The sequence below is a fragment of the Populus nigra genome, chromosome 11 (assembly GCF_951802175.1).
Source record: "Populus nigra chromosome 11, ddPopNigr1.1, whole genome shotgun sequence".
Taxonomy (NCBI): domain Eukaryota; kingdom Viridiplantae; phylum Streptophyta; class Magnoliopsida; order Malpighiales; family Salicaceae; genus Populus; species Populus nigra.
In genome coordinates, this window is record NC_084862.1 from 7,178,687 (window position 1) to 7,195,704 (window position 17,018).

The 17,018-nt window shown below is 32.1% G+C and overlaps 2 protein-coding genes across 2 annotated transcripts; both read right to left on the bottom strand.

The window, feature by feature from the left end:
• Positions 1–1,674: 1,674 nt before the first annotated feature.
• On the bottom strand, positions 1,675–4,914 carry LOC133668692 (uncharacterized). Its single transcript, XM_062088644.1, has 3 exons — positions 3,797–4,914; positions 3,583–3,701; positions 1,675–2,055 (listed from the first exon to the last, which is right to left on the bottom strand). The coding sequence occupies exons 1-3, from the start codon at positions 4,875–4,877 to the stop codon at positions 1,840–1,842; spliced, it is 1,416 nt and encodes a 471-aa protein (XP_061944628.1). The 5' UTR covers positions 4,878–4,914; the 3' UTR covers positions 1,675–1,839.
• Positions 4,915–8,450: 3,536 nt separating this feature from the next.
• Positions 8,451–12,882, bottom strand: LOC133667971 (uncharacterized). Its single transcript, XM_062087690.1, has 7 exons — positions 12,516–12,882; positions 12,302–12,392; positions 12,072–12,187; positions 11,801–11,860; positions 11,653–11,718; positions 8,766–8,966; positions 8,451–8,674 (listed from the first exon to the last, which is right to left on the bottom strand). Exons 1-6 carry the CDS (start codon positions 12,570–12,572, stop codon positions 8,775–8,777), a joined length of 582 nt encoding a protein of 193 aa, XP_061943674.1. The 5' UTR covers positions 12,573–12,882; the 3' UTR covers positions 8,451–8,674; positions 8,766–8,774.
• Between the last annotated feature and the right edge of the window lie 4,136 nt (positions 12,883–17,018).

A 17,018-nucleotide genomic window follows, 5' to 3' on the forward strand; every position in this document is an offset into this window, starting at 1 on the left:
ACACTTTTTTGCATAGACACCTAATATCGCCTCCAGTAAAATTTCTGGGAATAGATGTTGTGAAATTAATAAAACCTTGAACCCCGTTATAATAATCCATCCTCCGCAATCCTTGTGGTGAATCTCGATACATCCATGAACGATCATCCATGACTTCTATCGAATCTTTATAAAATTATGATGACAACATGTATTAATTAACTATGTTAGGTAAATAAATTTGCAAAAATATTGGTTTACCTCGAGATTATCCAACAAACTAATTACAACTTCTCATAAATATTAAATATTCATTATCAATTATCAACGTCTATACAAATTTATACATATAAATTTACAGAAATTACAACTCCGCAATAGCATTGATAAAAATTAAAACGGGCCCGTTAAACAAGCTATTAATTATTTCACCACAACACATGTAATTCAGTAATTCAACAAAGTTTCAACAATTTACAAACAAATACAATTTTACAAAAACTAAAACAAACCATAACAAGTACAAAATTATACATTCATATACTACAAGTTTGTTTGAGAAATAACAATAAAACATGTACATATACTAACAAAATACATATACTAAAAAACCAATAAAATTGACATTTAAATGTTAAAATTAAAAAAGATAGAATTACTTAAAAAAAATAATAAAAATCCACAATAAATCAAAACACAGATATTGTGACCACAAAACTTAAAGAAATATGACTTGTGTTGAGAAGAGGGAGATGTTTTTTTTTAGGGGGGTGGTTGTTTGCAGTTTGGGAAGGGAGAGTTGGAATGGGAAAGAAGAAGGAGAAATTAAGGATGAGAGGGTCGACAGAGTGGTGATATATTAACTTTTGCCGATGGAATCACCGACGGACTACTTCTGTCAAAGATTTCATCGGCAATTCTGACAGTGAATCGGTCATGTCACTGTATGAAGATCCGGGTTTGAATTCCTCGGTGATTCCGTCAGTAAAATCGCCTGCAAAAACTTCCACGTCAACGAACCGTCTTTTTTTTTAATTCTGAATATTCCATCTGTAATTCCGTCAGTAGATACTGATCGAAGTATTTCGTCGGTATATACCAACTGAATTACAGACGGAAAAGATTCTGTCGGTAATTATGACCGCAAAATATCGATAGAATTATTCCGTCAGTAATGCCGTTGGTATTAAGCGAATTTCTAGTAGTGAATCACCATCATTGATAAAACTAATTAATCAAATATATTTAAACTATGTTGAGCAAGTGACATTAGTGTTGTTACCCGTTAGTCTACGCTTTGATTGTTTTTTTAAATCTAGATTTTACAAAATAAAGAATAAATGGATATGATTTAAAGCATATTAAAAATGAAAAAAAAATATTAATTACCTTATATTTTTGTCCCACCTAACACAAATTATTAAAATTGAGAAAAAAATAAATTCAAAATAAAGATAATAACTTGAAGAATTGGGAAAATAATGATAATTTATGCATAGCTCACATGAAACAACTTTGATTAAATATCCTCTAACATCTCCTTTTTACTTCTCTCAATCCCGTGCCATTATTCACCTCAAACACATATTTAGCATGGAGGTATAATCTTCAACTAAAATAAGAAAATAAGGACTATATTTTATTTTGTCAGTGGACGTGGAAGCGCTAGAATCGCCAATCAATTGAATGCACGTCTTCTCAAGATTTCCTGACAATAGCTCTAAACACGTACATGATTTGCAAGATTCACAGGCTGCAAAATCTGCAGCTTCTCTTCAGGGAAGCAAATATCCATAACATCGCACGAACATAATCAGAGACATTGTTAGGACAGAAACATAGGATAAACTAACTGCAGTTCTACTTCACTCCAACAATGGTCATAAGAAATTTAAGCTTGTCGTTGACCTCCGCCAGATCGGAAGGATCCCTGAATGAGGCGGGTGGTTCCACTCCGGTGAAAACATACAGTGCCTTGAGCTCCTCAATACACGTTCCTCGCACAGAAGCTTTGTACCCCACTATTGTGCGTACTGCACGAATTTGTTTCCATATCTTGTCCTCACTGTACAACACCTGCAATCAATTTGGATTTTATACAATTCAGTTTGACAAAATATGCTGGGAGTTTTATTTCTGAGATTTCACCAACTTTGACGTTAGGTACTTGGTGAGTCGGAAAGCTGACCCTTTTCCAGAGCTCTATCATTTCTAACACTCAAAACCAGGACCAGAACATAGACATTGGTGAATATGATCATCAATTTAAACATTTATGCAAAGTGAGGTTTTAGAGGTAATCACCTAGCAAAATTTCAGTAGCCATCTCATACAAGATTTAACTTTGTATGGAGGATACTGTTCAAATTCTCAATCTTGCTTTAGCCAAAACGGGAAAACTCATGGCAGAATGCAATGCAATGTATGCAACAATACTTTCACTAAATTTTACACTGTCACAGAGACGCCACTTGGACTAAGCGAACTTTTAGAGGCTTCGAGCTCCAAAAGGATTATGCAACAAAAACCCAAATGGTTGCCTAATAAAGCTTGGGTTGAACTTCCATAAAACCTCATTAGAAAGAAAACCAAGAGAAAGGCCGACTTCTCACTGATATGAGATACCAATAAAAATAGTTTCCAAAGTGTTTTTTTTTTTTTTTTTGCTCATTTGGTAAGAAATGAAGCTGAAGTCTAAGAACAGAAAACCTCAAACAGGGCAAGATAGCCCCAACAACATCTACAACATATGGAATCAAATTAAGAGATAATTGATCACATAAACCAGAACATTTAGCACTAATAATTGCTCTCGCAAGAGTTGTTGAATCCATCTCTCAACTTAACTCTTCTAATCTATGTTATGAGGCCATCTATAACATAAGATAATCTTCCCATAACTTTAATTGATGAATAAACCCTCCACTAAACCATTCAACCCAAAGTTGTCAATGCCATTTTAGGAGTATTTTCATCTAAACCAAGTCACTTCAGCCTTCCATTCTGGAATTAATGTTGTAGTATGTAAAATATTTCTTTATATATCCATGACTCAGCTTGTAAATATAGTATTATTAAATTAATACATTTTTAGAAAATATATAACCAAATATATGAAATAGTGTAAAATAGTTGTCAAATACTTCATAGATCCATGAAAAATACTATGGTTCTAATTCAGCTAAAACCTGATCTTGTAACTAGTGCCAAATCTATCTGTGAGGTAGTTAATGCAATTCCAGCTCAAAATTAAAGATAGGCAGACATCACAGAACATGTAAATGCAATTCCACCTCATAATTACTTAAGTTTGCTTAATTCCAAAAGGGAAAGAAGATTACAGATATATTAGTCGTTTTGTGTTAGTGGGGGAAACCTAGGCCTTTCCATTCAAAACTTGGTTTGTCATCCAGAAATAACAGAATAAAAAAGAAAGAAAGTAGAAAGAGCAGTAAAATAACTCGATAATAATGAACATAGCAGCTTAATCAACCCTTCAAACAAATCTCATGCATAAAGAAGATTAACCAACAACACATTTTGGCATGCATGGGAGTCTCATATTTGTTTTAGTTGTTTATGGCAATCCATAGCAAGTCATACCTTAACATTACCAGCAGCCAAATGGATGTCATTTTCAGAAGTAATTCCAGTGCATTTGGAGTCATCCACCGTTGTTGGAAGAGTAACCTCATAAGCTTTGTAACTTAATTGCTCACTCCCTGCAGATGAAACAATGGACTAAATTGAAGAACGCTAGTTACAGATTGAATTTCTCACAGTGCAACAACTATTACTACAGCATAAATTAATTTACCTTCAGGAATTCGGTAATCTGCGTAAGAACACTGAGGACCGACTGCTTGTTTATCATCAAACAAGTCCAAACCACTTTCATCGGCAATTTCTCTTGCATCCTCGTTTGGAGGAGTCACAACTAGTTCCTTCTCTCTAATCAGTTGAAGGTTTTGTTTAACATAGGCAACATTCCCTTGCGCTCCTCCCTTGGTACTGTCACCAAAATCCTTCTTCTCTAACAACCCTCTGACATCTTGAATTGGTTGCTTCTCCATGAGGACATCGGATACCATCTCTATCACCCGTTCCTTATCTTCGTCCTTGTCATGATCCTGAGATAAATTTACAGCCAAACTCCTCGCTAATTCATATGGTGCTTCCTCTTTTTTTCGAAGATTACTGCCACTTCCCTCATCTCCCTCATTAATTACAATCATGACTTGGGACGCCCCAACTATTGCTTCCCTGCCTTGTTCTATGACTGGTTTTTCTTCCTCGGCTTGTTGGACTTTTGATGGAGGTTTATGATCTTGATCTTCAACATCTTCCTCATATCCATTTTCATCCACAAGAGTTGCGTTATTTTTATCATCCAATGGACGTTTCTCATCCTTCCAAAATCTTTGGGGCACTTCATAGTCGTTTTCTTTGTCAAAAATCATCTCACCCCTGGCACTGTTGACTTCCACTGATAATTTTGGTTCTCCTTCCTTTCCCATATCAATAATATCTCCTCCAAACTGATCAGCGCATGCGTCGTCTTCTCTATAATCATCGACAATGATATTTTTATTTGTTCCATAATATTCCAGGGAAAGGTGAGAAGATGCTGGAAGAAGTTTAGACATAAGCTGCTCGGTGAGAGAATAGCTTGCCAAGAAAAGCCCGTATGGGACAGAACAAGCAAAGCCAATTGCTGAGACAACAACAAATGGAAGAAGAATCACAGGTGCTGAAGATATCACAAAACCTGTGACCAAAATCATCTTTCCCACCGACAATCCTTTGTTCAATATCCAGCTAACATTTCCACACCTATTATTTTCTTCTGATCGTTTCATCATCTCATCCCACTCCATCTCCGTGTCTGGTTCTTCCATTATACTACCGACGAATTAACAAGAGATGGCAATTGGACCAGCTATATATACGTAATTAATTAATATGATCGGAACACTAATATTCTTTGATTGATGGATAAGCACTGACCTGCAGGTGTAGCCGTACGAGGAGGGGTTTGAGCGGCGAACGGACAGAAGCAAGTGCGATTGAGACTACTCTCGCATCGATATGGTTTTAAAAACTTCGTCAGTGAAGGGATTCTCTACTTTTGCATGCAGGGGAGGTTTTGTTTGACACGCGTTAGAGATTCAAATATACAGGTGTTAGATTCAAGCTCAGACCTGGCACCGTGCATGGTCATAATTCACATGTGGAACATAATATGATTTATAGGGTTAATTTCAGCATTTCAACGGGATTCTATCCTGACAGCTGACGACATTCCCACCGTCTGGCTTTTTACTGTTGTAGTATTGATTTCAAATTCATATTCTGTATTTATCCCTTGGATAGTTGGATTTATAATATACACCGTTGTTTCACAATTTAGGTAACCCGTTCTGGAGGATGCTATTGTTTTTTTTTGTTTTTTTAAATATTAAAATATATATTTTTTATTTTTAATACTAACATTTCAAAATAAATAAAAAAAATTAAAAAAAATATTAATTGAATTTTGTTTTTAATCATTCCAATTTCATTTCCAAACTAACATCCAAATAGAACTCGAGGTTGAAACTATAACTTTAGATGCTTAGCCTAAAGTTTAAGAAACACAACTTTATAAATATGGTAGGAGACATCATGTATTAATGTGATATGAACTTCTTAATGAAGTTGGAAATGATGAGTTACTCGTATTTAATAAGCTTACTAAATATATAGAAACAATATCTAATGTTGATTTTATGAAATTGTTTAAGGCTATAAAATTTGTAATAGATTCCAAGTGTATCAAATAAATAAGGGTTTTGGTTGATTCACATGAAGGAATAAAACTTATTAAATGTAATTAAGTGGATCTTTTAAAAAATAACTAATAGAGGTGGTGATGTATAAAGGCACAAATCCAAATTGGTTGCCAAATGTTATAGAAAAAGATATGAGGTTGAATTTGATGAAACCTTCTCTTTAGTAGTTATGCTAAGTTCCATATGAATTTTGCTTGTTGTACCTATATATCAATGATTATGAAATTTAGCAAATGAATGTCACAATTGCATTCCTAAATATAAATATTCACAAAGATAGATATATATATATATATATATATATATATATATATATGACATACTTGAAGGTTTTGAATCTAAAGAATTTGCTAATAAAATATACAAGCTGCAATTTATGGCCTCAAGTAAGCTTCAAAGAGATGAAATATTCAAAAATCAATGCATGATGTCTCTAAAGTTCAAAGAGATGTCTGGATATAGACACATATTCAAAAATCAAAGCATGTTAACAGATAGATCCTCTATATCAAAACAAAACAAAACAGACTTGAAAATTGATAGTATATTGCTCACTGATAAACAACTTCTTATCAAAGTCTCTTATTTCAATCTCCATCATTCTGAATGAAGAGCTCATCCATATAACCAACATGTCTCAAATTGAGCAGGATCCAACGATGGATGGAGGAAAAAATCGTTGGCGACCGTAACTAACCTACAAGCAATATTCACAAATATAAATAAAGCCTCAATGTAATGACCAAACTAAAATCAAAATCATAGGGGCAAATATGACTAAAACTAGAAATCATAAGGGGTGAATATGACCAAACATCAAAACTATAAGGCTAAACATGACCAATAATTGTATGTATAAGGAAAACGATCACCAAAGCAAAACCGTAGGGATAAAAGTGATAAGAAAAAATCCAAACCAAAAGGATGTACCATGTATTTAACCCTTTGGTTAAATAATTTTTAATTTATAAACATTATTCATGATATTGAAGTATAACAACATTTCAAAGTTACCGTTGACTATATGTTAATAATGTTATAATTCTATATTGATATCATTTCTTGAATTAAACAACTATATTGAATATGCTCATGTCTAAAATATTTTTTGGCTCAAAATCTAAAATGTTGATTCAAAACTTTATAGAGTATTCTTGATATTAAAGTTTTTAGAGATTCTTTTTTTATCAAAGATAAAAGTTCAACAAGATAGTCTAGGCTATTAAACAAGCATTATAGATTTATATATGAAAAAGTTATTATAGGCTAGTTTTAAGGTCAAGAAATCCTAAGAAATCAAATTAGATTCAATAAGCCATAAAATTTATCTAAGTGATTGATGGACCTCTATGCCCAATCCAAAAATATGATTTAATGCTTCATATAGTAGTCTTGATGGAATAGCCATTAAAGGTTTATTTCAAGGTTAAAATAGCAGTTAAAGATCTTAGCCCATAAGAGATAAAAAGAATTATAACTTTGATAAGCCAGGATTTAATATGAACATCCAAATAAAGCTAACAAGTATAATCCAAATGTTGATTTAGAGATCAATAAAAAAGTATTGATGGTAAAGTTCTTAAAGACTATTTTTTAGGTCAAGAAAGATGCCTAAAACCTGTATGGGGAATATGGTAGCAATTGTTTTTCAAAGTATTTTTTATTTAGAAATATATCAAAATAATATTTTTTATTTTTTAAAAATTATTTTTTATAGCACCATATCAAAATGATCTAAAAACACTAAAAATATATTAATTTAAAGCAAAGAAAAAACATAAAAAAATATTTTTTAAAAAAATATTTTTAAAATACAAAAACAAACAAAGCAATCAATTTTAAAATAAAGAAGGAAGACTTGCCTGCCAAGAAAAGCCTTCATATCCTTTTTCTCGGTTTGAGAGACCAGTTCTTTTTCAACATGTACTTTCAAGTCACTTTCTGCAACTAATCCAAACTTGAGTTGAAGTCTTTTTGTTGTGGTATAGGAAGAAAGGCTTCAATTGAAGGATTTGGGTTATGGAAAAATGGTTTGCAAGTTTGGTGTGGCTATTGTCTTTTAAAGTATGGATTTTTATCCCTACTTGAAAACGATGATGTGTTTGAAGATTCAAGACCCTAGTTAGAAAATTTTGAATTTCTTGTTGGGAGCCTAGGCCCTCGCTAGCCATCTCCCGGCTCCGCCCGGGTAATTGGTTTTTGTTTTGGATTCAACAAGTCATAATGATCTAGATGTCCAATTGAGATCTGTAAGTCAATGTGTTTGTAATAATACCCTGTTTGTATAGAAATGTTTGAAAAAGGAAGCTAAAGATGGGATCAAAGTCCTTCATCCTTGTTTAGTTTACTAATAAAAGCAAAGGAAAAGATGGATTTTGTTGGGAGAGTTCAAACCTCCAAATAATTAAAAATCTTAGCAGTCCAAATTGAGGTGTTTAAAGTATTAAGATTATTAAATGACACATATATTCTTTACTTTTAAATAAATAAAATACCCTCTTTTTCACTCTTTAAGGATGTTCTTGTGATTCAATAATTAATCTCATTTTTCTAACCCTATTATCCCCTTCCTTTCCCTATCTTTACGTGTTTTTTATAGCCCTACCCTTCTTCCATCCAAATACAATACAGCAAGAGACCGAATCAAAAGCAATCTACTTTATAAGATGGGCACCCCAAAGCATATAAAGATCCCGTTCAGACTCTGTATTTCCATATACACGGGAGGAAGTCAAGGCCAAAGGTAAGCGACCTAATAAATCCACATGCTTTAGGCAACCTACAAATGATTAGTTCAGGACTTCCCCAGAAGCAACGGCCTACTCTCCAGCTTCATCGAGATGAACTTGAGGCTTCCAACAAACCTGCGAAAGGAAGTAAATAAAAATTAAGTGACAAATTTGGCACGATGCTGCTTCCAGAATCCTAACGGTAAATGGGAAATAAATAAATTACCTTGGAATGTTAGAATGATGAGGTGCCCACTGAAGAGTATCCTGCAGCTCTCATCTCTTTAAAAGTTCCAGATAACCAGTCCAGGCCCTCATAAAGTCCATCTCCCCTGAGAGCGCAAGTCCCCTGTATGTGCCATTTTCTGTTCTGGAGTTCGAAAAGACCTAGTCCTTCGCATACTTCCATCGGGGTCATTGCTCCTTTCTGAACAAGAAAAATGGAGTCCAACATATCACTATAGCTATAACCATTGAACAACCATGCAATAAAAATCAACATGTATTTGCATTTCGATGCAACACTCTCATTGAATTCTTATGCATGCTTACGGCAAATCTATTAACAATGATACAACTAGCAAACAACAACTAGAGTGAGGTATAAATACAGCAAAGGCTGCGGTGTTGTGGTCATCAACACGAAGCAACTAGCAAAGGACAAAAAAATGGACCTCAACATATAGAAAGCACTTGCTCCTCTCAGCCTCCTCTAGTTTGTCCTCCTTATATTGGAGAGTTTTTGCCCTTCACTTCATCTGTTCATGCATAAAATTGATTGATATTGTTTGCTCGAATTAATGAATGTTCTAATTCCAATTTTAAACTATTTAGCCATTGAGAAAATAGAATCATTATTATGCATTTGTTCATCAGATGTCACTCTCTGGGATGTTGGGGTATGAGTGGCATTGGCAAAACAAACATCACTGGAGCAGTGTTTGATCGGATCTCTACTCAATTTGATGGTTCCTGCTTCCTTGCCAATGTTAGAGAACAATTGGGAAATCATGAAATACTTCATTTACTGAAATAACTTCTTCTAATGTATTGACCAACACCATCATGAGACTCAGAAAGAACTTGCAGAAAAAATGGAAACAGCAACCTGCTGTGCTTTCATTCAAATGTCCATGTGCTCTTAGCAAATCAAAACAGAAGGCCCTGGGGTGGGGGAAAGGGAAGGAGATTGAAAGACATGAAAACAGGCCCTGAAGTATCTAAATACTGTTTCAGACAGATGGATGCCTCCTTTCCATTAAAAGCATAGCAGATTTAATAAATCAGCCCTTTTAAAGAAGCTTCATTTCACCTTGCAAATTTCTAAAGTCCAAAATCCAAGTGCCAAGAACTCTTCGGCAAGCACATGAGATGTAAGAGCCTTGATGCATGACATAAGAAGCAAGTCTGAGAAGGCATAATTACTACTCACATCTAGTGCAGTTGATAAACTTAGAAAGCAGTCTGGCAGTCAAGTATTTTAATCAAATCCCTACTAGACAAAGTTAATAGCTTGATGTATGAATTTTACTCAAAATTAGTGAGGCTTCACCAAGTGATTCTCTTGTTTAAAAGAACAAGAGATTGATCTGAACAGAAGTTTTAAAACCTATATATTTCCAGAATAAGCAAAGTTTTTCAAATTTCTAGCTGCAGCTTGCCAAATATCTAAGTTCAGCATCAAGTTCAGATGCATCTTTTCTGACCAAAAGAGTCTTAATATTATCCTGATGTTTCAACACTGTTCTCAAGGTATCATATCCGGGTTTGATACCTTTTCTTTCTTTTCTTTTTTGTTTTTTTTGCGATGTTGTTAAAATTAGAAGGAAAAAAAAGGATTGCCTTATCTACCTTTCTAATACAGATATCATCCAGAATAAGTATGAGGAAATAAATACCATCTAAAAAATTTACCAAATGCAAATACTATTTTACAGCCAAAAAGAAAAGATTTATCATTATCACTGCAATGAATTCAAACAGTACAGAACAGTCCTTGTTCAAAACTCTCGGAAAGTTTATTATGCAGAAAAGACTATATTTCAGGTATCATACATCTTAATTCATATTTCATCTTTCATTAGCCTCACATTTTTAGAAGCACGTAGCTCAAAGGATTGTCACCTTGAGAAATATACAGATGTCAGCACAAAAGTTAGAGATCCATTCATGCAGATATGTTGAAATTAGGGTTGTCACAAACCTCCTCCCTATTCCCCCATGTTGATGAGGTTACAATTGCATAGGGGTGCAGTAAGACAAATTTTATGGGATAGGATAATTTCCCTTTTCTCTGTATGACGTCATGATTCAGGTTCTTTTGGGTGAGTAGTGTTAGCTGATTCTGCTTTTTTGCTTTTACATTTTAGAGGATGTCTTATTATCTAACATGATTTTGTAATTCTTTTAGTCCGTTAATATAACTTCCTTTAATCTTAAAAATATTCAGGTAGCAGCTCATTTATTTTATTTGAGTAATGAGAAAACAAAAGTAGGTGAATTTGCCTAGATTATAGTTTATCCAATAAATTACTGATGTGGGTAATGAACAAAGCTGGAAACAGAACGAGGCTTTTTTATATGAAACAAAATAACTGATAACCTGCCCTACAAATAAAATAAGGAAATTAACAATTCATATACAAGTTCATCAAGCAAGAAACCAAACATGAATACCAAATTGCATTGCATGGTTTCAGTCAATGCAAATATAGAGAATCGCCGGATAAATGATTAGCACAACAGGCTCCAGAAGTCAGTCACAGCAAAGGGGCAGCTTAGATATGAATAGACATGGTGATTAATCATTGTAGCAGGTAAAATGAGTGCGTGCGTCTGTGTGTTTTAGTCTTTTGAATTATGATTATAAACTTGTACTGGGATTCTATATCCTCTCTGCGCTACATCTAAATCAGAAAGACAAAATCTTCTCTGTGATGTTGTTCTACTTTGCAAGATTGGGACTTGGGAGGGTCAGATAGTTTGTATCTGTGCAGGACATTGACTTGGATATTTCAATTCGTATGCAGCTCATCAGAATCACTTAAGGAGTACTCGTTTAATGAGTTTTATATGTGTGGGAAAGCACATCAAATACCATTAATAGAGCTTACCATGTCCTGTTTGTTGGCAAACACCAAGATGATACTGTTGAGCATAAATGGATCTTTGACGATGGTCTGAAAGAAAAGGTGGTGGTCAACTTAGAACTCTTTCTAACATTAGCATGGTAAAACCTGCATACCTTTCTGAATACACAACCTGAAATTCTGCCTTAGCTCTTCCAATTCTCTCCCGGTCCAACGAATCAACAACATATATCTGCATAGAGAAATATACTTACTAGTTACTACTGAAAACAAGGTACAACCAGTTGTACTATTACAAGACCCTTCAGCTTCAAGACAAAGCCTATGAATTGCACAGACGTATATGTGGATCAATGCAAAGCGAAAATCGAGATTTAGAAAGAAACAATGGATTGCAAGAAGCACAACCGGGCAAAATAAGAAACGCAGACAACAACCATTACCAGCCCATCGGTGTTATTGAAGTAATGCCTCCAGAGCGGCCTTAGTTTCTCTTGTCCACCAACATCCCAAACGGTGAACACCACATTCTTATACTGAACTTTCTCCACGTTGAACCCTGTGGGAGAAAGGAGGGATAAGCATACCTATATAATACTGAAGCGCTGCTCCTCCGATCAATGGAAGCATACCAATAATACAAGGAAAGATGTTGCAAGGAAAAAAGACCAACCAATTGTAGGGACAGTGGATAACACTTCTCCAATGTGCAACTTGTAAAGTATGGTAGTTTTACCGGCTGCATCGAGTCCGAGCATGACAACCTAAGTCAGCTCCAAACAATTTTGGATTGCCGAGTTTCAAGAATACAGTCAAAATCTCTTGAAATTCACTTCTCATGCGAAATTAATTTGAATAAAGCAAAAGGATATGCCAGAGAAGAGTACCCGCATCTCGGTATTGCCGAAAAAGGTGTCGAAGAGCTTGCGAAAGGCTTGACCCATCCCCTCTCAATGATGATGATCTTCCCAGGTGTTCCTCAATTCTATCACTTACTGTTCAGTATTTCTTGTGTGATCTAAATCTAACAGAGTTCTGTTTCTCTCTTCTTGTTCATACTCTTGTTTCTCGCCAAACAGAGAGAATGATGACACGACACAGATGATCGCACGGCATGGCCTCTGCTTTTCTTCTCTTTTCTTTCCGTCCATATGGAATTTCATTTATTCATTTTCTTCTCTCTAATTGGTCTGTTTAGGCCAAATTTCGTCACTGTCAATTTCCACTTTATTTCGTCGCTACCCTTGTATTTTCCAAAAGTTCCTCATGTTGCCTCTGGCTTGCTTTTTGTATTTGCTCTTAACATTTCTTTTGTACAAGGTGAGAAATCTATTTATTTGCACCTTTATCTTAAAAAAAAAAAAAAAAAAAACAGAGAGAAAGACACAAAATTCAAAAGATTTCCCTTCTTGAAAAATCTAAAGGTTTAGGGATGAGTTATTACAAGAATAATTCATAATTCATACAACTTATGAGCTCATCCATTTCATGGCAGTGATGCGTGTTAGAATTTCAATTATACTGCAATATTCATTACTCTAATTGTTAAATACTCTTGTTTCGCATAGAACTTGAACGATGATTAATAATGTAAACATTAATCTTTTGGTTGATGTTTGATCTCAACTATTTTCACTAATTTACAAGGTGAATAACTATTTTTTTTTTAGATTAATGTGGGTATCCGGATCAGCTTGTGTGTACCTCGACTGATCCCACGGGTTCTGAAGTTAACGACCATATAAGCCTCTAGTAGCCCTGAGGTTTGTGAGATTTGAACTGGTGGAATAACTACTATTCTTAATCAAATTATAGGTGGTTGCTTATTTTAGATATAAAAAATACCCTTCATAATCCTTCTTTAAATTGATCAACAAATCAACCATTTATAATGTGGTAAATTTAGCATTGTATCATTAAAATATTGACCATGTTTTACTTCCTAACATGTTATCAAACTAAGAAACTTTAAAATAAAATGTTGTTTGGCTTGGAAGGACGTTTAGGATTGTAAGAATTGTTACATTAAGTTTTTATCTTAATAATTAATCAATTAACACCTAGATCTTCATCTTTTTATCCAAAAATCTCCAATTTATTTTTGCAAAAAAAAAGTGATTTTTAGAAAACATAAGTTTACTTCTTCAATAAAAATAACATTTTCCAGTTCTTCTCAACCAAAATAATCCCTAATCACTTGTTGTAAAAAATGCATTGATTGCATCCCTAAAGAAAATGGAGAAGTCATAAAAAGTGCCCTAGAAAGAATGAATGAGGAACATCCTAGCCTTTACAAAGAAGAAATTATCCCAAAAAGAGATAGCCTCTTTCCTTTTAATATCAACAAAGAAAAGCTTCAACTTTAGGGTGACCGCATCAACTTAAATATCTAGAAGAAGTTGATTCCAATATGTCCTTATGCTGCCATCATTGACTACATCAACTAGCTAAGAAGAGTTCAACATCATTTTAGTAAGGAATGGAAACTCTCCCTTTTCTGGTCATTCAAACAATGTCTTCATCTTCAAGTATGGCATGTAGATCATTACTTTGTATAATTTGTCCATGATATGAGGTCTATACCTAAGGGTGAATAAATATCATCCTAAGATAATTTAGTAATCGCAAGTCTAAAAATCACTTACACAATCGTCTCGTAAGCTTTTTCAAAGACACAAGTGATATATCTATATTGAATTCTCATACGAGTCATTTTAATATACATGTTATTTGATAAACACCTATTTATTGTTCTAAATATCGTTCATATCTTAGTTTGTGAGAACAACTGTTTTTTTTTATAAAAAAAAAAACATGATATATATATATATATCAACAGCTATAAGTAATATTCAGTTTTAATAAAGCATTGCTTAGGACTATTTAGAAACAATACTTTGATGCGATAGGAATCTCATAATTATAATAAATTTATAATTTTCTTTGCAAAGTATTTTTTATCTCATGAACTTTATGTTTACTTTATATTTATTAATAAAATATTTGATGAAAATTAAATATAAATAAGTTTTTATTAATAAATTAAATATATTTATAAAAATAAAATTAATATCACGTATAACCAATCAATTAGCTAGACTATATACACTAATATAACTCGAGGACCACATGCTTTTTAGACATACCTATAAGGAATGCAAGTTAGGAGTGAATAACACCCCTTCATGGAGAAGGTCCATCTTGTCATGTAAGTAAAGAAAGAAATTAAAAAAAAAATCAAAATACTTTGAGTCACAATTAAATAGAGAGAAATTGTAAAGAAACTTTTCAACTAAATACTTTGAGTCACAACTGACTTAGGTTTATTGTAAAATCTTTTTGTTAAATTAATAAATAGAAAGCTCATATCATCATTTTTAGTTTAAAATGCATGTTGAATATTTTTTGGTAAGATATAAAAAAGGAAAAATCAAGAAACTCATCTTTTATCCTAAATCAACCCAATCCTTCAAATTGTTCAAAAGTTTATAATTGTATAGGAGCTCACTTATATATTTTGTGATTTTTTTTAATTAAGCTTTTTTCTTGATAAATTTATAAAATCAAATGATACAATAGCTTTCTTAAAAAATAAAGAATAATTAAAATTTTAAATTTAATAAGATTCAAGAAAATAAATATATTATATATTTAAACAAAATTATTGCCTCTTGATTATAGTGTTAGGATAGAATTTTCTAAATTCAAATTCAATCAATAATAAAAAGAAATTTAAAAACTAATACTAAGTTGGAAAAAAAACTATAAAATTTATACAAAATTTAGATTAAATTTTTTAATAAGCATGAGATCTATTAATATTTATGTTCAAATATACATAATTATAATGATTATGATAACACAGAGACAACATTATAATGAAATAATTAAATTACTAAACAATTGTTTACATATAAATAACTAAAATTATATTATCCTCGAAATATGGAACATACAGGTAGTTTTATATAGTAAAACAGTAGCATTGTCCTTGAATTTTCTACCCTCCTTCGCACCATGTGGATTCTCAAGTTCTAACATGTATAAAGAAAAACCTGAATTGTGCTTCCATGTGTTCTAGTGTTATTTTTTTAACAATCACTAATTAATAATTAGATATTTTAATTTCTTATGGGAATATAATTAATATTTTAAAAGTAACTGATAACTTACTTATTTATACTAAAAATAAACATTAACGTGTCAACTAGATAAAAAAATAGTAATTATCCATGATTAAATATATATATATATATATATATATATATAAAGAAGTTAAAATTGACCATAAATAGTAAAATTAGACAAGTTTAAAGAATCCCAATTGATCAGGAAAACTGAAAAGCAATTAATTAAATAACTAGAAGTGATGATCAATAATAATAATAATAATAAAATCAATCATAGGAGCATGAGTTCACATAAATTACCAAAATGTTGACTCCTACTTGGAGTGGTAGTCCTTGACAGGTTAAATTAACCAAGTGGTATATCTTACTTAGGACTAAATTATTATCAACAAATAAGAAGTTTAATAGATGCTTTAAACTATAATTAAATCATTGGAAGGTGGTTGTGGCGTGGCAGGTAAAAAGTAACTTTTAATGTTATTTGAGTGTTAAAATAGAGTAATACTCCAATGTTTTTTTTTTTTTTTGAAAAACTAGAACATCATGTTAAAATGAAATATGTCTCTATCCAGAAAATAGGAAAATTAGTTTTCCAGTTTTTCAAATTTGTACTGAGTTTGGAAAACACAATTTATAGGTTCTTCACAATTTTACAATACAAGTTTTCCACTGTTTTTCAAATGAAGAATAAACATGAACAATGAATTTTTTTAATATATATAAGCACTTTTTAGAAATGTAAAAAATAATTTGTTTATATATATATATTTTTATATCACTTACTGTCATAAATTTAATTTTTATTATAAATCTAATATAAACAAATCTTTTTAGTTAAAAATATAATTATTTCATGGTAGTTTTTAATTTTGCATAAAATAAAAATAAATATTAAATAATTAGATTATCACAAATACAAAATATTAATGAGTACTATATTATATTATAAATTATGATTTTGTTTTTTTATGAAAAGTAGTTATAATCTTTGGTGTATTTTAGTGAAAAAATTAGTTTTTACTTTTAACAAATGAATACATTTTCCAATTTTTCATTGGAAAATGAAAAGTAAGGAAAAGAAAAAGAAAAAAGAAAATAGATTTTTTTACTGTTAAACAAACACACCCAAAACATCTTAACCATTGGTTTTTTTAAAAAAACCACATTATAGAAAGAACAAAAAAAACAAATAACATGGGGTTTTCAGTGTAGACTTATGTCACTATAATTATAGACATAAAGCATTATAGATTATAAAAA